The sequence below is a fragment of the Mus pahari genome, chromosome 12 (assembly GCF_900095145.1).
Source record: "Mus pahari chromosome 12, PAHARI_EIJ_v1.1, whole genome shotgun sequence".
Classification (NCBI taxonomy): Eukaryota; Metazoa; Chordata; class Mammalia; order Rodentia; family Muridae; genus Mus; species Mus pahari.
In genome coordinates, this window is record NC_034601.1 from 36,366,033 (window position 1) to 36,389,974 (window position 23,942).

Here is a 23,942-nt window from a genome sequence, read left to right on the forward strand (position 1 = left end):
AGAGAGAGAGAGAGAGACAGAGACAGAGACAGAGACAGAGACAGAGACAGAGAGACAGAGACAGAGAGAGAGAGAGAGAGAGAGAGAGACAGGCAGACAGAGACAGAGACAGAGACAGAGACAGAGAGAGAATATCTATCTAAGCCTTGCAAAGTAGTTACTTTTTGGTTATTTAGGTTTCGCCCCTGAGGTACCAGGCTTTGGTATTAGCTATCAGTGCATGCTGGAAAGACATGACAGTGACACAGGGGGATGCTCTGAAAGGCTGGAGCTTATTACTAGACTATTGGGTGGAAGTAGTAGAAGAGTAGCAGTAAGGACCATTAATCATAGCCTGCCTTTGTTGAGATGGAGTTAGAGACAAAGCCAGGCTGAACTTTTCAGGGCGGCCAGAAAAGGACTAAGATGCCTGGAACTGGTGAAGGCAGTGTTGAGAAAATGAAACTCTAGTTGACACTCCTGGTTTGAAATTATTAACTTTTAAAACTGTTTTCCCAAAGCCTTTGGGCAGATTCTAATTTGATCCAGCAACAATTTCTGTTGGCTCCTAACTGATGAGCATCTGCTAATTTTTCTGACTGCTTTAATCAGTTTGGGGGGTTTTGCTTTAGAAACTCTCCAAATCTCCCCCTTCTCATTGAAGTCTCAAGTCTTCAAAGCCTGTGCCAGTTTTAATGAAGGACTACAAAGATTACCTTATGTTCCCACATTTAGGATTCCTGTTTAAAATTCTATTTTTTGGTCTCACTTAAATATATCAAAATGCAGAGAAGAGATTCTTGAATCCTCAGGAACCAATAACTTTGTACAAAACAAAAAATTGAAATTCAATTTAAGGTCACATATAAACAGAATGCAATTGGTACTTGTGTTTTATCCACTACAGTGTGATGATCTTGAGGACAAGGACTTTGATTTCATCATTTTTTTTCTTGAGCACTTAGCATCACCCTGGCTTCTTTTGATTCCTTTGTCAAAAGTAAATAGTGTCGTTACTCCAAAACATTTCTTATTTCATCTTCTCTCTATATCTCTATCTCTTCCCCTCTCTATATCTATCTCTCTCTCCCTCTTCCTCTCTCTTTCTCTGTCTCGTGTGTGTGTGTGTGTGTGTGTGTGTGTGTGTGTGTGTGTGTGTGTGTGTCTTTATCATATGGGAAAACAATACTTTGTAAGCTAATTTATCAAAGTTCTGAGTGAGATGAGTCAATTATTTAAGGCACCTTCTACTTTTCCAGAGGAACAGGGTTTAGTTTCTAGAACACACATTTGGCAGCTCACAACTGCCCCCGATTCCAGCCAATCCAATAATAACGTCTTTTGACCTCTAAAGGCACCTGCAAGTATAGGACATACACAAACATACCTGCACACATACACATCGATAAAACCAAAAATAAATCTTGAAGTATATATTTTAGGGATATTTGAATATGGACACCTTGCATTGGTAGACAGTACCTACCCTAGGAGATATGTAATACTAAATGAATATCTATGTGCCAGGCTTGGGTTACCTCTCTATGAGTTATTGGTTAAGGATGTGCAGAGGTCATTGCCATTAATCTTAAATGGTAAGATTCTATTGCTGTCAACACAGCATAGTTCGGTTGTAGAGTATAGAGTATCAAGGAAGACCTGCTAGCAAACCTCCTGATGCCTTCCTAGTGAGAAAAGGTGCTTTGTAGACTACTGTGAGAGAAAAGTTATCAATAGTTTTACTCAGCAAGGAATCCTCAATGCTACATTACCGACCTGTCAATTAAGGCAAGCCTACTGGAACAATAGCAGCATGAAGATTATAGAGGCAAGCAACTACTTTATGACTGAATTTGAGGTATGATCTATAGGATAAAATTCCTAGACTTGAACCATGTTTATAATGCCAGTTATGACTATGGTCCAAATCTAGGCCTGGGAACGGCATGGCCCTAGGCTTTGGTAAGATAGTTGACGCTTGTTGTTCTGCTAGATGGATATATTATCTAACTACCTCCTATTTATGGATATAGTTGTTGCTCAGTGCTTCTTGCTGCTTTTTCTAGAGAAGTTTCTTTATGCAGTGACCATCAGCTAATGCACTAATTCATAACTGATTGAAGAGTTGACAATAAGAAACTGTTCTCACAGCTAAAGGTAAAAGCTGTATTAAGTCCCACCCAAATCCAGGCTCAGAGAATACCACAGCAGGGGGGTGTCAAAGAAAATAAGAGCGGGAGCTTGTATAAGAGTGGTAGGACTGGAAATCACATGCTCATGTCACTCAGGAGTTCCCAGCAGCCATGGATAGATACGTGTGCAAGGCCTGCACAAGATCAAGCCATCAAAGCCACTGAACATCCCAGCAGGCAGCACAAGGTGCACACAGTGGATTACAAAAATGGGAGGAAGGAGGGACTCGATGGTGAGAGGGTGTGTGTTTTCCTGACAGGAGTAGAAGAGGAGGGATGAACGTGAATCGGAGCATGGATAAGATCTTGATAATTGTAATGTATGAATCTGTCAAAGAATAAATAAAAATTATCAAAATAAATAAGTAGAACATAGGATTAGTTTACAGTTTTTAACCTTCAAATACTCCTACTGATGAACGAAGCAAAATTAAGTAGAAATTTAAGAGCAACAAAGGAAAAGAGAAAATACTTTAAACATACATATTAGTGACTTTAAAACTATATATAGTTTTTCATTTTATTGTTCAATGTGTGGCATAGCATTGCATAGAGAATAGAAAAAGAAATGGTTGTCTATTTATTTTTTAGAGGAAAAGCTGGAAAGAAGGAAATTTTTAGCAATGGAAACTAGATAAATTATAACTTGGAAGTCTAGGGAAGGTGGAAGAAAACAAGGCAAAACCTGAGCAGAGAATGCAGACAGAGAAGCATGTGCTGAAACAGAACCAACCACATGCTAGCCACCTACTTGCTTGCTACTCAAGGCCTCTTATCTCTGCCTAGAGAGCTCTGGACATACAGCTTAGCATAACTGGTTCTCCACTGCGGGTCACTGGAGAAGCAGTTGAACCAGATGGCTGGCCCTACTTAGCCTCATCAGTAGAGGTCTCAATCCCACATTCTGAAATTGTCGATTTTTCTAAATACTATATTTTTAGTCCTGTAGAAATATATATGTTGAGACAAAAATTGCTCAGTAGTAAATCTTCAGGCTACTGAACAGATCATTAACTGAAGCATCACCTATTTAAACTGAGTTCTGAAGTCCCGAGCTGTGTTTGATGATGACCTTAACGGGATAGCAGTCAGTGATACAGAATGGGATTTTCACACAAGGAGGTAGAGGATTTCAGTGGGTGATGTCAGGTTAAGAGGATGAAACTCTGACAGTGACAATTTAGTTACTAGTTCTGCTTTCTAAGACGACACATCCCTAGCACTTCACTGAATTTATGAAAATCCTTACCTGTCTGAACATTTAGTGCCAATTCCTTAAAGTAAAATATGATAACCCTAATAGAAGTACAATTCTTAGTGAAACCAATAACTTTAAAAAAGAAGATTTTTTTCTAGAGTTCACCCCATTATAATGAACTACTATTAAAACAAACAAACAAAAATAGAAAACCTGCTGTTGGATGTGCAGCATCTTTGGCAAGCACTTGGCTGGCCCTGTGCTTTCAGACAGGCCCTTGCTATTACTCCTAAGGATTCTAAAATATTTCATAATGTTTAATGAAGTTACCCACCATATCTGTACAGAACTCTGACGGGTTAAACAATTATGTTTCCAATATGATTCAAGTCCTGCTTTCCATGAGCCCAAAGCAAGGAGCACGTCCCTGAGCTGGAGGACGGAGGCAGGGTGGAGGGTTTTTTTCTAGCATTTGATGCAGCAAGAAAATTTGGAGGCAGAGAATGCAGAGGAAGCAAAGAAGGTTCTAATCACTGGAAAACAGAGTAAGCAAACAGGGAGGGGGAGGGGAGGGGGAGAAAGAGAGGAGATGGGAGGGAGGAATGGAGAGTCATCTATTATTTGCCTAATTTTCAGCATAGTTCAAAGTACTGAACTGAGATGAAAAGAAATGCCTTCTCATCTTGGCTCTATCACCTTCTCTTATATGACCCTGAGTGAGACCTTTAAAGTCACAGGCTTTCAAATACTCTGGTTATAAAATAAAATGTCTGGGTTCTGTGATGGCTTCAGGTCTGCGCTATGAGAACGATCGAGAAGTACAATTACACTTGTTTTATTTAAAACTCCTGATATAGAGGATGCAAGAATAGCTGATGAGAAATTGTCTAACCTATCCTACTTTTTTTGCTTCATATGAAGGAAATATTTTAAATTTATGTTCAAGAGAAAAAATAGTTGCGTGTTGAATATGCCTTTACTCTAAATTTCTTTGCTGTTTGGAAACCCAGAGATCTTTTTGGATATAAATTTGACATTTCTCCATAAAAATTAAGGGCACTTTTCCCTCTAAGTATCAGATAAGAATAGGCACTGCAGAGAGCGAGACAGTGACAGATCGAGAATTATAATACTCTATCCATCTGGCTCTGCCTAAAGAAGGAAGGATGATAAAGAATCAGCATAGCACACAGCACCAAGTTCCAGGTTACAGAGAGGACTGAGCGCCTGCAAATGCAGTCAGGGTACAGTGAATCCTCTGATCATATGTGGATAGCTATAGTATTCTCATTTGTCAAATATGTAAAGGAGTGCTGAAACCTTGTGTGACACTAAAGTTTGCTCCAGACATGCCCTTTCTCCCACAAATATCTCTCCAAGATTACAACCCAAACTTTAGATTTTGGATCTCAGGAGCCTCACTTGCTCAGTGTTGGAGAGATAGCACAGTTGACTTAGATCATTTGTTACAAAATCATGAGGACTAGTGCTTAGATCCTTGTGCCTTCACAACAAGCCACGCATACTGCAAATGCCAAAATCCAGCTGAGATGATCCATGACCTTCTTCAAGACTCTGCTGGTATAAACAGGTGCTTGTATACACACACACACACACACACACACACACACACACACACACACACCTGTGGTCACAAACAAATGTGAACATGTACACATACATAATCACATATATATTTCATTTTAAAATATCTCTTAAAGTGATAAACTCATGCTAGTTATCAGATGTAAGCTTTTTTCATTTGTACGTAAGTTAGCTAATATTAGTACACCATCCTGTATTTGCAAATTGAAATAATTATATTACAAAAGAAAGGAAGGCCATATTAAAGGATAAATTCCATTTGCATTGGTTACCAGAAAGAAATGCCAACATGTTTAAACAAATACTGTGATCTGCTATTTGGTAATGACAGTCCTAGTAAAGCAAAATCTTGTGTTTGAACACACTGGAATAGGAAGTCCCTCTGTCTGTGCAGGCAGCATGTGCTGGAGTCCATGGAGACTGAAACAGGCAGGGCAGGTTCAGTTGCTATAGCGATGATGGTTGCCTTCAGGCTGTTTCTCGCCCCACTGCACACTCAGGGGGTGCCCTAGGACTTCCTTACTCAGGGTTCTGATCATACTTTGGTATTGATCCAAACCACTTAGTGACGAATACAGGCAGCATCTTCCTTCTATTTAAAGGTCTTGAGTATCTATTATTGTTTTTATGTTTATTATCTTAATACTGACATTTATAACATCTTTCTTCCAAAGAGCTCTCTGGGGTACTATAAAGTGTCGAGTGAAGACAAATGAATGTGCGAGCACTTAGTGCTAAAGAGGGGAGGCCCTGCTGCAGTCCAGACAGTGCTCACTTCCTTCTGCCTTGTTCCCTTGCTCTAACAGGCCAAGTCCTGCTCAAAGTACAGTTCACAGCATCCTCACTCCTTCTTTTAATTTCCCCAGACACACACAGACACAGACACACAGACACAGACAAAGACACAGGCACACACACAGACATACAAACACACACACACACACACACACACACATACACACACACACAGAGGCAGACTCACACACAGAGAGACACAGACACAAAACAGACAGGCAGATCGACAGACACACATAGACAGATGGGCAGACAGGGAGACAGGTAGACAGGCAGACAGACCAACACAGACACAGTTTGAAGTGGAAGATAGAAACACTCAAAACACCCGATAGACACCTTTCAATTATCTGTGTCATATATCTACTTAATAATTTTATCTCTCCCTTTATAATCCTGATCTTGCAGTGACCTTTCTCCACTTTGCTGCCATGAAATGGGGCTTCAGTTGCTCTTGTTGGAGTTACTGATGAAGTTTCTGAACCAACTCTTCTGTTTTGTACAGCTATGAAACCAATATCACTAGCAACCTTGTCTAAGAAAGAAAAAGACTTCATTTTTATTAAGACCTTAAATTCAGATGTCTCTCTCTCTCTCTCTCTCTCTCTCTCTCTCTCTCTCTCTCTCTCTCTCTCTCTCTCTCTCTCTCTCTCTCTCTCTCTCTCTCCCTCCCTCCTTACTATCCATATCTACACACATTATCGAAATGAATTTCCTATCAATCACTAGCCTGAAATCTACCCCACCGATTTGTTCTATGGTGTCCTGTCCAACTGTAGGCATGATTCCTGCGGCAACATTGTTGAATTTTTCTCAACACTCTTGTCCAGCTGTCCATATCTAAACCCTTCAACACTCCATTCCTTAGTCCTTCTTTCTGAGATGATTTCTTTACCAAGATGCAGCCGTGGTGCTGTAATCTTCAGAAACCTTCCCTCTAATTGGAGAACTGGGTGGTTTTCCTCATGCGAAGACAGCACCAGGTAAACTTTTGTGTAGTTAATAGCACAGTGCACTGTCTGTGTTCCTCTATCCCCTGGCTTCTGTCCCACAACACTTCTATTTCCCAGAAAGCATAAGGACCTTTGCTGCTACTTTCTGACTTTAGTGCCTTATGTTTTAACTGCCATATACTAGGTGAAAATGACCTTTTATCAAATAAACCTTTGATAAAACTTTCAAATATATTCTATGTATTGATTTAATATTCTAAGTATTTAATGACTCCTTCCTTATGTAAAAAGATATTATGAATGAATAAATTAAGGTTATGTAAACCAATTTCATACATAAATTTTGGATATTAAAGTATCTTTGCAATTTTGACCAAAGAGCTATATTTTGTATCAGAAAAAATAAAGATTTACTATGGTATACTTACATTTAAAAATATCCTTTAGAAATTAGAAATGCATTGAATTTAACTCTTCTTGTATAATATCCATAATCCCACAGAAGTTAGAATTGTAAATCACACACTCACAAAAGTTTAATTTATTTTTATCAGTTTCTATTTCCATCCATGAAAGAATGGCCATATTCATTATGAATGGGACAGTGTGGGGGAGTATGATGCTGAGCTGTATCTTCACACATCTGAAAAGAGGGAACCTCAGTTGAGGAATTATCTCTACCACATTTGCTTATGTGCCTTCTACTGACATTTTCCTGATTACTAATTGTTACAGACTGCTTGTGGATGGTGTGTAGAGAAAAAAAGTAAACAGTGCCAGGCAGTGATGTGGTGAGGGATCCCATGCCAAGGGTTCTGCTCACACATTATCTGATACCTCAACATCTCTCAAACTTGCACTTTTTTCCTGAGGTTTCAGAGTCCCAAACTTGATAGATCCCTTCTGTATGTAATTAGTGACTAAGTCTGGCTTTTTATGTTTGACCTACTGATATCTTAGCCCGTGTTTTCGTATTGTCTTTGTTTATTTGCTTGCTTCTAAGTATTTCATGGTTAGGTTCAGCTGTTAACTTGACACACCCAAAATGAGGGGACCCCAGCTCCAGAATTACCTCCACCACATTGGCCTATGAGCATGTCTACAGTACATTTTTTTTATTGCTAATTGTGAGAGGACCCAGATTATTACAGGCTCTGCTACTGGGCAGGTGGGCAAAATATTAATATCCTGGAATTATTAGACAGGAAGCATGGGATAATATAAAGAATGCTGTCTAGGTGTTGAGTCTTATGCATGCTAGTCTCACTGTTTCTGAAGAGCTATATCAACTCTCCATCTCAGCTATGAAATGGAGAGGCAGTAAGTAGACATCTCAGGTCCATGTTTCAGCTGTAAAATTGTGAAGGAGTAAATAGAAAGATTCCTCCAGATCACCCCAAGCTTTAACACTGTAACATTTTCTTTTCCTAATTACATATGTTTCCTGATTTTCCTCTGATTTCATATGTGAGCTTACTGGCTTGGAGTCTCCCAGTGATTTCCTGACAAGTGGGGTGGTAATGCTCACAATGTTTATCTCACAGAACTGAAGTGAAGATGACACTCAAAATCATATGTATTTCTGCACGTTGAGAACTGCAAAGCCCTATAATTGTAAATAGGAAATTATTATCTTATTATCAGGTATTTCTATTTCTTTCTGTTATTCTAGTTAAATAAACACGGTGATGCCGCAGCATATAACCAGCAGAGGGAGACAAGTTCAGATTATTTTTCTTCTTGGAAGTGAAATCAGTTAATTGCTATTGGGACACGCATTTGTAAAAGTCAGAATGAATGAAATTCATTATCAGCAAACAATGGTGTTGCTCACATGCTATATAAATATGTTGAAGTTACACAAACACAGGATAGAGAGAAGAAAACAAAAATTATGGGAAAAGAGTTGGACTTTCTGGGCTTAGTTCATTGCATCTCAAAGACAGCCCCTCTGTGAAGAGTATCATATTTCTATGACAATTTCCCAAGCATACCCATCTGGGAGTACAGGCTATTTGGATACCAATTTAGGAGCAAGCCCAGAGATCTAAAAGTAGAATTTCCAAATTTCTCCTAAATTTAGCTTTTTTTAAAATTCAAATTTCCCATTTTTATTAGCCAAAACTATAAGAAGAAAGAAGATAGAAGGCAGAGAAATCCTTTGCCTTTTCCGTTTCTTCTACTCCCATACCCAATTGACAGTTCCTGTCAGTTTTAGGCAACATTCTTCTGCAGGCTTTTGCTTCCTTTTTTCCCCATTGTCATTGTGCTTAGCCTGCTTTTGTCAGAGTCCTGCTTTTGCTCTTTCAGAGACTTTACAACAGTAACTTCCTAACTTTAACTTGTCCTGGTATATGTCCCACTCCGTGGCCAGTTAGTTATCTTCCTAAAACACAGATCTATTTATGTCATTCTCTTGCTCAAATTTTTTAATGATTGCCCCACTGCCCCATTGCTCACAAAGGTCAAACTCATTACCAGGCCCGTCAAGCACTTCAATGACTCTCACTTTAAAATAACAATTTTCCACTTTAACTTTTTCTGATCATTCCCTCTACATGCTTTTCTACAACTCTTCTTATCTGTTGATGGAAGTTTGAGCCAAGACCTTCTTTTCTTGCAATATTTTTGGAAGAAAAATGTGTACATGGTTGATAATGTTTATCTTACTCATTAAGACTTCAACAACTTTAACTCAGGATTCTGACTAGCTTCCTCATTGAACTTTCTATCACTCTGATGACTTGTAGGTATCCTCACTTTTCTGGAATCTAACTGTGGGATGAAATGGGACTCTTTCTTCAGTGTGTTCAGAACTTGTCCTTAGAGAGAGCCCCAAGCTTCAGTCAGATCTTGGATTTCCATCCTTCATTACTGGCTGCTTCATATGGCTACCCTTTGCAAAGAGCATTACCGCCCTCTCCTTTCCTCTTGCATGCATTCTATGGGAACTTAAAATACCAGTGTCCCCACCCACCCACCCACCCAAAACCCCTTCTTGTTTATCTTCTTTGGGTTATTACATTTTGATTCTGCTCTTTGATAAGGCAGTTCCTGCTCACAGACCTAGCATTCTCTGCTACAGGAGTGCTCACCTGGATGCCATGTACTGGCTGTGAGTTCTGTGATTTATTATATTTCAATCCTGCTTAGAACCAAGGAGATGGTTGGATATTTATACTAGCTAATTTTGGCCCTTCTCTGTTGGAGAGCATGTCTGAAAGATCTACTCTAAAACTCTACACTAAATCACGTTTGTCTTTCTCAAGAAAGGGCTTTTAATGTAATTCCTCTGTGAGAGGCACACTAGTGCAGACTGTCAGGTTTGTGCATCAGTGAAGTCTCAGACCTTAGCATAGAAAATGCTATGTGGTACTTTCACATATTTATTAATAATATTTATGAATGTTCTCATATATAGCAACTGACTGATGAGATCAGTCTCGTGAGTTCCTTTCCTCTCATCTAAGCAATGCTTCTACATTCATTACTGAAACTGGAGACGTCCAAGAATGTAAATGATGATAAGCCAGAGAGGGAAGGAAGCTACTTTGAAGCATGCAGACTTCTGGGACACTTCGGATAATATAATGACCCAGCACTAGTTTTGCCCTGGAGCTCAATATTGTCAGTAAGCTCTGGAGAAAAATATATTAGTGTTATTTACATGACTTATAGCCTCAAGATATTTAGCTAGGTCTTCCATTCAAATTGAACAGGTTAGCTATTGCCTGGAAAATATAGATATTCAAAAATATTTAGTAAAGTTTAGCTTTTGTATGACATCTGTCCCATGCTATGGATTCATTATTGTTTAACAAAATTTTAACAAAATCCTTTTTATTATACTGATAATCCATTAACATATAAGAACCATAATTAAGAGCATGCAACATTTACACTTGGCAAGCAATGACCGGAACCCTTTTTTTTCTTTCTTTCTTTTTTTTTTCTTTTTTTCCTTTTTCTGTAGAGCTGATTATTAATGACAGTCTACTTGGCTTTTTCTGTCAGCTCTTTCCATGATGAGTAGTAACTTTTCACAGGTGTGCACCAGAGTTAAACCAGTAGAGTGAGAAGAGCGGCTCACCTGAGAAAAGCAGAGATGCCTTATGGCAGAATAGAGACTCTTGGGGAGGGAGCTCCCAGCCTGAGCCAGCCCAGTCATCTTACCTTTACCTCAGTGTCGTTCCAAAGTCTATGCTAGTCTGCACTGAGGAACTAAGACATCCTTCTGTTTGAGTCTTCATTTGCGATGTAGTTTTTAGACAATGCATTGTCCGTGTTGTATTCTTAAAACTTTTTTGTAAAATGTCAATCGAATTATTTAAATCGTTTGTTGCAAACTTTTATTCATTTACATCACTAGAATAAAATGTAACTTGCTAATCTTAGAATGGTCTCATTATGATAGCACCTTAATTTTTTATTTCATCCATTTCTTTCCTACTCTATACTGCAACATACATATAAACTGCTCCATAGGGGTTTTGCTGTCCTTTCTGCCGAATGTATATCATGTACATATTATTGTTTTAGTGCCTTTGCCATGCCATTTTTTAAACCTGAAAAGACCTTGTTGACATTCTCATGTCTACCGCCTCATGCTTTAAGATTTCTCTTCAAGCTATCTTTGTTTATGAATGTTTCCCTCACCATATCTGTAGCACATTTACCCTCTGCCACCCCTACTTTTTCCCATTGGTTTCATTTTGCAAAAAAGTATAAATATATTTACTTGCTTGATATCTATTTTGGGGTCCAGGATGCAAATTCTATGAGATCAGAGCCTGGGGTTCCCCAAGTCACTACCATATCAATGAAAATATACTGAGTGACTGAATGAGTCATAAGCTTATACTTCATTTTGGAATACTCTGCTTCCGCTCTTCCTTATTCCTCCTTGACCCATTTTCTGAGTGTGGGAACTCAGTTCACTACAGCTGCCTCAGATGGAGGAATAGAATTTCCTGAGTTGCTGCATTAACAGCTTGTTCTTTGGAGGTGTTGTTCCCTCTGTCTTCAGAGATGCTCCAATGTCCTTCCCATTATATGAAAGGTGTCCTGAACAAGCAGAAGCAAATCAGATCCCACATTACTTCTACACTGTTACCTCTTTGTGGATGGTGCCCATGGTGGCAGAGCTTAAAATCTAGGGAAGAAGGTGAGCCGAAGGCCAGTGCGTACAATTCTTTGAAATAAAAAGATTTGTTAAGTGTACTGGGGTGCCAGTGTGCTAGTCACAGCAAGTGCAGGTGTGCTGATGAGTAACCAAGAGGAGAGGTAAAATGTGGGGATACAAGTAGCTGAACAATTTCCAAGACCTTGTGAAACTGGGACACATCCAAGCACTGATGCCTGTAAAAATAGAACAAGTGAGCAAAACCCATATTGTTAAAGGCTGAGGACTGATTTGATAACAATGAACCATGCCATGTACTAAAAAACAAACCTTAGACTGATTTTTCAAGGTGTAGAATTTGAGTCAGGGGTTTTACATCACTGGGGGACTATGAGAAGAACCTGGAAACTAACTGATTTGAGGCCGAATAGTTTTTTTGACACAGGACAGTACACGTGAATAAAGTTAAATTTAAAGATACCAAATTCCAATGACAAGTCACAAGATAACGCCATATGCATGAACATAAGCCAAAGGACCTGAACACTGCTAGCTTATAATGAAATCAATGAGCATATGATGGCAAGGATCCTGAGGAGAAGTTTTAACAATTCTGCATTTCTAGCTCATATGGAAATGCTAATTCTACTTATGAAAGTACAGTGCAGACATGATATTATTATGATTAAGACCTCACCACTGTGGAAATTCAGAATGGTTCATTAATAATGCTATAGACAGGTTTAGCATAAAATTCAAGCAATGTGGCCAAATAATTAGTTGTACATTTCAGGCTGCATTTGGATTTTGTGTGAGCCTGTTACCTTACAAAGCTAAACAGAGGAATAAATGCTTCATGCTTCTTAGGGTACTCAGATGTGAGCCAGTTTTTATTTTTCTTGCAACATTTGTCTCTGGAGAGTGCCAGACCCTCCTAAAGTCTCTTTTGGAAAGGCAGGATGTTATTTTAAAGTAGTAGTTAAGACCATCTTACTTGGGTGATGATGGCTATTTCACATGGCTAACAGCCATGCTCGCCTCACAAGTATGTTCATTGATGCCTAGCTGCTTACAAGCATGTATAGAGTGATTCTGGGAAAATAGCCTGTATGCCTTTCAGAAAGTCACCTGTTTCTCTCTCGACATTTCTAAGGAAGGAAAGTAGTAGAGGAGTTAATAGTCAGGTCGTTTGGAGAAGAATGGCCATGAGGGTGAAATACAGGATCCAGTTATATACTCTAGTGCTGTATCCAAAAAGTAGGGGATTATAAGAGAGTGAAAACCAGAACTCAATGAGGGCAAGAAGAGGGGATGTTCTGAGAGACTAGACTGCGCCAGTCCAGAAGTTGATGTATGCATTACTCTATGAATGCTGATGTTTATACTTAGGAAAGTCAGCCATTTCTTCATTCTTAGATTTAACAATCAACACTCTCCTTTGAGGCCAAGTGTTGGGAGAAAGAAGTTCCTAAAGTTCTCTCTGAATGTAAATTCCATTGTATTATTGACTTACCTAATAAGCTTCATGGCTGAAATTCTTCTTGAATTAGTCTGAATTACGTAACATTCTACATTAAAGATCCTCTAAACTGTGATCTTCCTTTAAAGATTGTGTTTTACCTTATGTTTTCACAGCGAGTCAATTAAGTAAAACCAAAGTTTCCCCAAGAACCAGACTAATCTTAATAAAGATTAAAAAATATACCTCTTAATTGCTTTTGGGTTTTTTTTTCTGTGCAAATATGTACTTGTGATTTTTCTCTTCTTAATTAGTTTCATTCTTTCTATTTTGATTGTGATTATAATCTTCACTATGTAATATATCTTTTCCATCGTATGACTACAGAGACAAAACCAAAATGTGACTGGTTAACTACAAATAATATATTTCTGATTCTACTTCTGTGAATTATTTTGTGCATTTGGTTTCAAACATCATGTGTGCCCTAAATACCTCCTAGGAAGTCACTCATGCTAGTAGCAGGAATTTGTTGGTACAGAAATTAGGTAATAAGTCATGTGTTGACCGCTTTCACAAAAAAATTACTAGTATTGTATCATCCTTCTCTTTGTCTTGAAAAACATATAAATAAATAAATAAATAAATAAATAAATAAATAAATAAAATTCTTTTCCTTTCTCACACAAGATCCTGTCAACTAGTACATTGCATTTATCCTCATGAGTCCAGTCCTTCTTGCTGTGGCATCTAGGAATACACTGTGTCCCCAGTGGACAATATCACTTTCCTGGCATGGTCCATGGAACTAAGACATTCTATAAGGTCTATGTCCACCATCTCTTTATTTTTTTTTCCTTCTGAGAGTAGAGGAACACCTTACAACAGGAGAACATATTCTATATCTAAGTCATTGTGCAAGCAAATCATCCATTTCTAAAAGCAACAAGATCCTTGGCAAGGATGGTCAAGCCTGTTGGCAATGTATGGGAAGACATTGCCAATCTTGATGCCATCCCCTTTAGCATGCTAAACTCATTTGCTCCATTCACACTGACAATTACAGAACGTATGATTCAAATAACCACTTTATCTAGCCATCTCTTCACTGATAAAATGAGCTCAAAATTTCAACAGCCGTGTCCTGAGCCAACCATGGCTCATTCCTGCCTCCTAAGACTGCTCATCACCACTGACAGAGGACATCTTGATTTATGTGAAATGAACTCACAGTGAAAATAAAAGTCATTGACTTTATAAACCTTGAATTGGGACAATTCAGATTCCAATATTTTAAAGTGTTTTCTCACATAATCTGTAGGAAATCATCTACCTCTAAACTAATAAAATACTGTCCAAAAATCCTTTAAATATTCTGGGGGACAAGGCAAATACCAGCTGTGAATGACTCCTTAGGATTGGGTTCTGTGGGACGGTTCATAGCTTATTCTTCTTGCTATGATTTTTTTGGTTGCAAGTGTCTGTAGCTAACCATGTATGCTAGTTGGCTTCCTCAGCTTCACTCAATCTTAGGTACTCGGGGGAAGAGAGATACTTAACTGAGAAAAGGGCTCCATAAACGTGTCCTGTAGGCAAGTCTGTGGGGCATTTTCCGTTTTAATTATTGGGGGTGGGAGGTTCCACACTACTGGTAGGAGAAACACCTGGGCAAGATGGTCCCGGGTTGTTTAAGGAAATAGGCTGATCAAGCCTCAAGGGGATTTGATTCCCGCCTCCAGATTCTTGCCTTGAGTTCCTGTCTAGCTTCTTTGATAGTAGACTGTGATGCAGACCTGTAAGCCAGAGAAGCCTTCCTCACCATGTTGGGTTCGGTCAGGATGTTTTATCACCTCCACTAAGATACAAGGAACAGTTGCTATCACAGAGGAAACAGGTGATATTCCGAAGCTCTGCTGGTGCCACGAAGCCAAAAGGGAACCAAAGGTGATTGATTATTCTTGGGGTCTGAGGGTGATTTGCTGGCTCAAACCTGGAAACTCTATCAGTTCCTACTCCCGCCTCCTCCTTCAAGTATGACCTGGAACCTGGAAGGATTTGCTGTCTCTTGATTGGGGAAGTGAGTCTTGTCATGTCAGTTGTGTAAAGCTTACTATAACTTGTTTTGTAGACTTTATAACACTGTTTCTTGTACTCTGTGAGTGTTGAGAGAGAGAGGATATTCAGGACAGAAGAGAACTCTTCAGCTGACCCATCTCCAGCCTCAGGACTGAGGGAGCTGTCTGGCATTGAAACTCTCACTTGAGTGACTATGGTGTTCACTGGCTAGGTTGGCTAGCTGTGTAGGAGTGACAAATGCTAATTCCTTACACCTGTTTGGCATCTGCATTCAGTAGAGTGCTATCTATAGACTTAGATCTCCTTGTAAATGACAAACGTTCAGATCTACTTCCTTCTATAGCTGCGTTTCTTGAGAAGCCAGTGGCATTAGAAACCGAGGAGCTAGCTGCAATGTACCAAATGTGAACGATAATCCCAAATCCCATCACTCAGGTGTCTGCCTGGGGGTTTCCTGGAGAGTGAGGTTGATCTGGGGATCAAGGATCAGCTGCTGAGGCTGGCACTTAGGAAAGACAAGACAAGCATTCACACCCTGAGACACTCAATGCCAGCATTGTCTCCAATCCATCTTTCATAAGGGGTTCAGGGAGGGGGGCGGGGGAGGAGGATGGGGGAGGAGGATGAAGAGGTGAGAGAAAATAAACCTTCAGGAGAGGAGAAAGGGTGAATACCATGGGAGTGTGGAAAGCCATTTGCCAGGACTCTGAAATCAACCTTGGCTTTCAGTTTGAGACTCAGCCTGGCTAGTTTCTTCATCCTTTCTCATCTTTCTGGTCCATTCTGCAGTATGCTTTCCTATCCATGTGTATGTAACTCCATTTGTCAAGGTTTGCATTTCTCTTTTGCCATGCCCTCCCTCTTCTTTCCTGGACCCTTTCTCCTGTCCCTTCACAGCTTAAGTCCATCTCCCCTTCCCTGTCTTAACAGTACCTCTGAGCCCCAACCCCTCTTCTTAAGGAAATCAGCCAGGCCTCAGATGGAGCTGTTGTCCTGACAACCCAAAGGCGCATCAGGCTTTCATTGAGGCTGGCTGCTGGTGAAGGGGGCAGTTGTGCAAAGCAAGGGGCCACGCTGTGGGGTGGGAGGAGGGGATGACGTGGCGGGGCTGTTGAAACACAGCAGGGTAAGGGGGGAGGTGCTGAGTAGAGAGAGAACAGGGACTGGAGGGAGAAACAGGAAAGAGGAGGGGGAGAGAGCTCCTGGGTTGCTGCCGCTGCTGCTGCTGCTGCTGCTGCTGCTACTGCTGCTACTGCTGCGAGAGGCTGTTTCTTTACTCTCCCTGGCAGGCTCTCCTGCTGCCTGGGAAAGTGGGTTACAGAGGGAAGGAGCTCAGCCCAGACGCTGGCAGAGAAGCAGCCAGCTACAGAGTCTAAGGAAGCACCCCTGCCATTGACAGTCGCCTCCTCATCATTAAAGCATTTTATATTTGCACTCTTCCTTCGGAAAATTTGTTCCTCCACTTTCTCCCCGACTCCTGCTTGGATTTGATGAGGGCTTTGTTAAATCCCAGAGGGGAAAGAGACTGAGCGAGGGAAAGAGCGAGGCAAAGTGGAAGGGAGTGCGCGCTGGACCCGCCCGAGCAGCCTTGGCAGTGGCTGCGAGCCCCGCGCGCTAGAGCCCCTCTCCGTGGCCAGCAGCGCGCACACGCGAGTCCACCGCGGACCAACTCGCCGAGGCCACCATGGTCGGGAGAGTTCAGCCCGATCGGAAACAGTTGCCGCTGGTCCTACTGAGACTGCTCTGCCTTCTTCCCACAGGACTGCCCGTTCGCAGCGTGGATTTTAACCGAGGCACGGACAACATCACCGTGAGACAGGGGGACACAGCCATCCTCAGGTAGGGCTTGTGAGCAACTTTTCTGGTGTGTGTGTGTGTGTGTGTGTGTGTGTGTGTGTGTGTGTGTGTGTGTGTAAAATACTGAACTCCAGCTGCCCTGGGTTAGTGGGCGTGTGTGTGTGTGTGTCCCTTGTATCGACTTGAAGATTTAGCCAGGAACAAAATTTAAGGGAGTCTGGTCACTGTCAAGAGCCAAGGGTGCTTTTGGAATGTTGTTCCGTTCTTTGAATGTTGTTTTCTCTAGTCAAGAAAGCCGCCGAACTTTATCTATGGCATTAGTGGCATTGGGTTGTATTCATGCTGTGGTAATTGCTCATGCTTGGCACTTAGAGTTTTGTTGAGGTTCCTCGATTCAGACAGAAGAGTTGTTGAGTTATGGCTTTCAAAGCGTGGTACGCAAGGCTGCATTCTCCTTGTTTCTCTCTCTCTCTCTCTCTCTCTCTCTCTCTCTCTCTCTCTCTCTCTCTCTNTGTGTGTGTGTGTGTGTGTGTGTGTGTGTGTGTGTGTGTGTGTTGCTCAGCAAGGCTCAATCTGCCCTAGCAGTAGTTCTGATAGAAGACTTTCTGTAAAGATCTCTGAATTGACATCGTAGGCAATAAATCAATCTTACAACTTGGGATGATTCCTGAGGCTTTTTGGGAATGTGGACAGAAATCAACACCAGAATGAGGAGAACGGAAGGGAAGGATCCAGCCCCAATGGCAGGCCTTTAAGAATAGAAAACTTAAACAGAGGAGGGGAAGGCATTAGCCTGACATTACATTAGATACTACAAATTGATCATTGAGTTCAAAGTCTTATGCCTATGCAGCTCTGCCAAGCTCCGCAATATAATTTGGGATGGGAATTTGGAAAAGCATCCCAAGTCCTTGAGAGTTTGACCCTTCTAAGGTAGGGAGACTTGGATGTCATTACTGCATTCCCTTAAAGCTCAAAGCTGCTTTCCTCTCTTTCCCTTCTCCCTTCTCCCTTCCCAGCTTTATTTGACTCTGGCAGATAATAACAGAAAAAAGAGGAGAAAAGAAGAAAGTATTTTCCTAGGAGATCTTTTAAAATCCCATTTTTTCCAAATATAATGACCCAGTGTTGGTCTGTCTATCTAGGTAATATTGCTGGCTGGGGCAATAAAAAACAGTATGCCATAGAAAATCAACCTCTATTCTGTGTGCAAGGAGCTGATAGTGCATAAACCCCGGGGCATCAGGGAGCAGTTCTGTGGCAGAGCTGCCTACAGCAGCAAAGTTTTCTTTTCTTTTCTCCGAAATAAATTTGGTTGGCTGTCACAGAATGTCCTGCTTTGGAATCTCTAGGCTTGTTAGAGATGAAATCGTGCGTGGTGTGATATGACATGTTTTAGGTGTGTGTTTGTGTGTGTTGTATGTACATGTACATGTGTTGTACCAGATGGCAAAAGAGTGAGCACTTGATAGTGTGTGTGAGTACTTCTTTCTTCATTTCCTGAGCTTTGAGTGATTATGAATCCCAAATACCCTCCTAACCAGAGCGGACTTCCCCTTGTAGCTCCCCAGCTTTGTAAACCTGCAAGTGTGATTTATCCACACGGAGTAATAAGATTTATAGAGTAATTTATCTGTTTGCAAAGGGATTTGGACATAATGCAGAAAATATTTTTGCAAACACACAAGCATGCCGTCTCAGCTGCTGACATTCATATTCCCTAACATCCTTAACCCTTTACTAGCAGCAGAGCTCTCCGTTTATGCTTGCCCTAGAAGTGACTTGTTTTCCAAGATTGCAAGATTAAAGGTGAGAAATGTATCTACTCTGAATGTATAAAACTTTTGATTTAAATTTGTGAAAAGTTCCTGATGTCTTTGTAAATGAGCAGCACAGCATCCTAAGGTACAGTCAGAGAAGCATGGACATGTTAATGAGCAGAATAAATGGATTCTGGCACTTCCATGTAGAGAACACATAGGTGTCTACATCTAGAAAAGTCATTCTCATTACATAAATATCTGTATGGTATGGATATGTGTTTGCCTGATGATTGCTCAAAGAAATTGGAATTTTGTTTTGTTTTTAATTAGCACACTTTATCAGATATTACAATGTAGAAATGGAGTCTGAGAAAAGGAAACAAATCCAGCACCAGTTATTCCCAGGGAGATGGAAGACAGATGAGCAGCATGCAAATAAGTCACCTATGGGAATCCATTGCATCTTCAGGCCTCACCTAACATGCCCTGCTGTTTATTTTCTCTGACTGAGACAAGGCTTTATTTTTGAGGTTGGTGGAGCTCTATCAGAAGTCACCATAGAGCGAGTTCCTTATGTTTTCTTAGCTGGCCTTCTCCTCAGTCTCTTTACCTGGATCCAGTCTGCTTTGTGGGTCAGTTTTCTGCTGCAGAATAGTGCTGTTACTGTCTGTTTGCAAGTCTAGCCTGGGAAAGGCATGCTCCCACTTTGTTTGTGACATTTTGCTGGGAGTGTGAGCTTCCAGGGGAAGAGAGGAAGGAGAACTTAATTCATTGGCAGCCACAGTAGATGCTTGGCACTGAGAGAGTGAAAGGGCAGGGGTTGAAAAAAATCCTCTCTTAGTCAGTGTGTGGCCCTGAATAGTTAGAAATGGCAACAGGAGACAAGGGAGGCTTGTAATTCTGATGCTTCAACGACAGGAACTTAGCTGACAAGTCTTCAAAACATTACCTTCTTGCTTCCATAAAACAAGAGTTTCTGTAGGAATTTTGGAATTGACCATTGTTTTTTACTTAATATAGCCATTAGTCCAATTGTGCATCCCAATTAGGAAGTGAACACCTTGCTTTCATATTCTATAAGTTTTATCCTTTTGAAAAAAAAAAGAAAACTATATAATTATAACCAAACTTGAAAGAGAGAGCCTGAGCCATCCATGCCTAACCTGGCTGTTTCTTAGAGGAAAAACTCCAAGTCTTTATAAAACTCATAGAAGGACCTGATGACAACCGCAACACCACTTCCATCACAAAGTCAAGGAACCAAAGTGACCCACAGATCTGTAGGTCAACAGCAATGCAGTGTCTGAAGTTCCTTTCTAGATAGAATGAATCTGAACATGGTTTTAGACTGTTATACAAATTTCTTTGGCACATACTTTTCTCTGGGACTCTACTCATGAAGTAGACTCAAGTTTTGTTGTATTGTTGTTGTTGTATGTATATAAGTTTGTTTGTTTTTAGCAGAGCCCACACACTTCACCACTTTAATAGGGGATTCGTCAATCGTTAGAAGTTCAAATTCTAGTCTTACTAACTCTATAACCTGAACACAGACATCCATGTGGTTTATTGTTGATAGATTGAAACATATTTACCTTTCTTTATAAACCATAGACCATTGGAAATAGATGGTACTCTCTAACATACTTGCCAATAGTGACATTTTAATGGCCACACTGACCACCTCCTTCGTATTTACAGCATATATCTGAAAAGATATTGATAGGGTACTAGATTTCAAACAATGACAGTGGCTGCATAAAACATTTTTGTTATTGTGTACCTACTCAGCAAAGTTACTTTGTAAATATTCATATGCATAAACATATGGAGCTATAATATAAGCATATGCATGGTAAAAGGGAAAGTGGACCCAGCAATGTGATTGTAATTAATCAAAAATTGAGATATCAAACTGGGATATTTATAACTCAATCTGTTTTTTATGTTTTCAGAATATTACAGTATTTCCAGGATGGTAATATTTTCCCTATAGAGATGAAACTATATCCAATAAGTATATGGGATTTAGAGTGAAACCAAGTGGTATCAGCAAGGTTACTTAATTTTTGTTTTCCCAAATGTATTTACTTTCCTGTTTGTTTCTGTACTAAGAGGGGGGAAAGAATCAATAAAAAAGATGGAATTATTTGACAATAAAATGTAATAAATCGTGCTCAAATTTCAAGAGAAAACATGAATCTTCTTCTATAAGGCATCTGGAACGCCTACATTCACTAAGAAAGTGTCAACACTCAAACAAACTCCTGGCACCATATGTGAATTTTTTTTTTTTTTTTTTTTTTACTACTTATAATTCACTATTTGAAAACAAACTTTGTGAGCCTACAATGAGAGTCTGGGACAATTATGAGCTTTCCTTTCTCTGTAGCTAAGTCACTAAAGGTAATCAAATTTTATTGGCTATCACTAATCCTTTAAGGATCATCCATTGCCCATAAAACCCTTCATTAAGTATATGTTGTAAAGAATGGAGTTCAACATGCTGTATATCATCTAGGGTTACGGCATTTTACATACATTTTACTAAAGGACGTTTATGCACCCATGTATTATGCTGTTTGTTGTCATTTATGGCCCAAAAAGAAAACAGAGAAACCTCATGAGTCAATGGTTAGCTGAGTTTTTGCATTTCTGTAAATGAGTGTATATATAAATGCATATATGATGTAAAGGGAAGGCCATTGGTCTGATTTATGTCATTTTGACCTCAAATGAATTGGACAACTGTGGTGATTCACACCCTAAGTCAGTTGTCGAGGGTTCAGCATTTGTGTTTCCCAGAGCTGATCCTGCATAACAGCAAACTCAGGCCAAAAAGGATTAGCATTAGCGTGCTTTGTGGTCCCTGCTAGCTTCAAGTACAAACAGCTGTGACTCACCTGATAGGAAGTAGCCCAAATAGGCTAGGCTTTTTCTTACCATCACCTGAGCTCTAGAGATACCATTTCTCCAAGCTATTGCTTGAAAGTTTCAATGGATGGCCCTGTTCTCTATATGCATTGCCTCTGAGTTCCCAAGACTCAAAAGATCTAGGTTCTAAATTTGGATCTCTCCTTGTAGGCTATGACTTTGTGCAAATCCCTGAATTATTTTGAGCTCCAGTTTCAAATTTGAAAATACTGAAACTATCTATTTTAGTTACTATACAGGATTATTTTGAGAAACCCACAATAGGTAAAGAAGGAAAGTTTGTTGAACTGTAAAGTGCTATACAAGAGTAAGGACCCACTCCTGGTCCAGCCATAAGCAGCCAGAATTTTTGTCTTTAGGAAACAACTATATAAGGACCCTGTTTCTTGAACTTGAACACTTGAGCCAGTGGTTCTCAATCTATGGGTCACAACCCCTTTGAGGGTCAAAGGACCTTTTCAAAGATTTGCCTAAGTACATTTGAAAACACAGGGATTTACACTGTGATTCATAACAATAGCCAAATTATAATAATGAAGTAGCCACAAAAATAATTTTATGGTTGGGAGTCACCACAAAATAAGGAACTGTATTAAAGGGTCACAGTATTAGGAAGGTTAAGAATCACTGACTTGAGCAGATAAGAACTTTACATGGAGTCTCTGCAAACTACAGAACGTCTGATTGAGTTGCCCTGTTGTGTAGTCTGACAACGCATTGCATTTTTACCTGTGCTTAGCTGAGACTTTCAAAGCTGCAGACTTGGGCTCCAGTTTGAGGAGCATTGCAATGTTTCCATATCAATGTGGTCCACAGGTGGGCACCAGAAATATCAATCACTCATTACAAACAAAATCTGAATCAACCCCAAATTGCCTCTCAGAATCTTCATTTTTAGAACAAGATCCCCAAGAAATTCCTAAGCATTTTCTAGTTGGGAACTCCCTGAGTTCTCACAGTCATCCATCCCCCCCCCCCCCCCCAAGCATTGGGAAAACATTGGAGCTGGACATTACTGACACTCACCAAATCTTTACAGGATTGGTTTGAAGACGCACCAAGGCTTCACTTGTTGCTTCCTGTATTTAATGGTTCATGTATGTATACGGAATGGAGAACCACCAGATTAGAGGTGAAAAAAAAATCACTTTTACAAACCATATTCAAGACAACACTTAACAGTCATGCAGTAAAATTTTAAAGTCTTGTGAGGCTTAAGATATATGACCTCAGACAAAAAGATTCAAATCCATTTGGGTGAAGGAGATTGCCATGGTTGCATTTCTTTACTATATGATTTCATCACTGCAATATAATAAAAAGTGGGGTAACTTTATTATAGACCCAATTTACATAATGTCTATTGAAATTGTGTCAAAGCTTGAATTCTTAGAACTATCACCCTATGCTCCCTTTATGATTTAGGCTAGGCAGGATTTAAGAGTGGTTGTTTATTGCTAGTGTATGAGTGTTGTTTTTAATGTTGTCTCTAAGGGAGTTGAAGTAGAACAGCCAGACAAGAAAACCTTTTTTAGTTAGAATCTATTCAAACAGCCTTAATGCTTGGTATTCATGTTTCCATGCATACAAACACATGCCTCGCATAAATGACTGTATTTGTTTGTAGAATTCACCTTGCTTTTACACACAAATCAGTCTTGCTTGAAATTTGGAGACAAGCCAAGACTCAGCTCCCCCCATCCGGAAATACTCTCATCTACCGGATGTGGATAACTGATATCTACTTCGCACACACAAGCTGTTCTAACACTCCAGAGAAATAGCAAGAATCAGAGTGTTTTATCAACTATAAGATGGTATAAAGCACAACCCTTTCAAGATTATTGTCATCTGTAAAACAGAAAATAACTCTTAGAAAATTAGAAAATTTAATAAAATGGTTTTTATTCTTATTTTTATGATATGCACTGCTCATTGGTCAACAGATCTTTTTATTAAGTTCTTTAAAGTCACTAGAATCTTAGAATCTCGTTGTATCACTTCCTTGGAGTGCACAGTGAAGGAAAACATTTTATAGTCACCTGCAATCAAAATAAGATCTCAAGTTA

General features: G+C 39.9%; 1 protein-coding gene across 4 annotated transcripts in view; it reads left to right on the forward strand.

The window, feature by feature from the left end:
• The window catches only part of Lsamp (limbic system associated membrane protein), a 2,126,592-nt gene that overhangs the window by 1,478,011 nt on the left and 624,639 nt on the right, over nucleotides 1-23,942 (forward strand). For 2 of the 4 annotated variants that reach the window (XM_029544403.1, XM_029544404.1), the window contains exon 3: nucleotides 17,140-17,218. In XM_029544403.1, coding sequence (XP_029400263.1) covers nucleotides 17,140-17,218 — 79 coding nt within the window. Of the gene's footprint in view, nucleotides 1-16,522; nucleotides 17,219-23,942 lie in introns of those variants that run through there. The other 2 variants (XM_021209062.1, XM_021209061.2) reach the window with 2 other exon arrangements.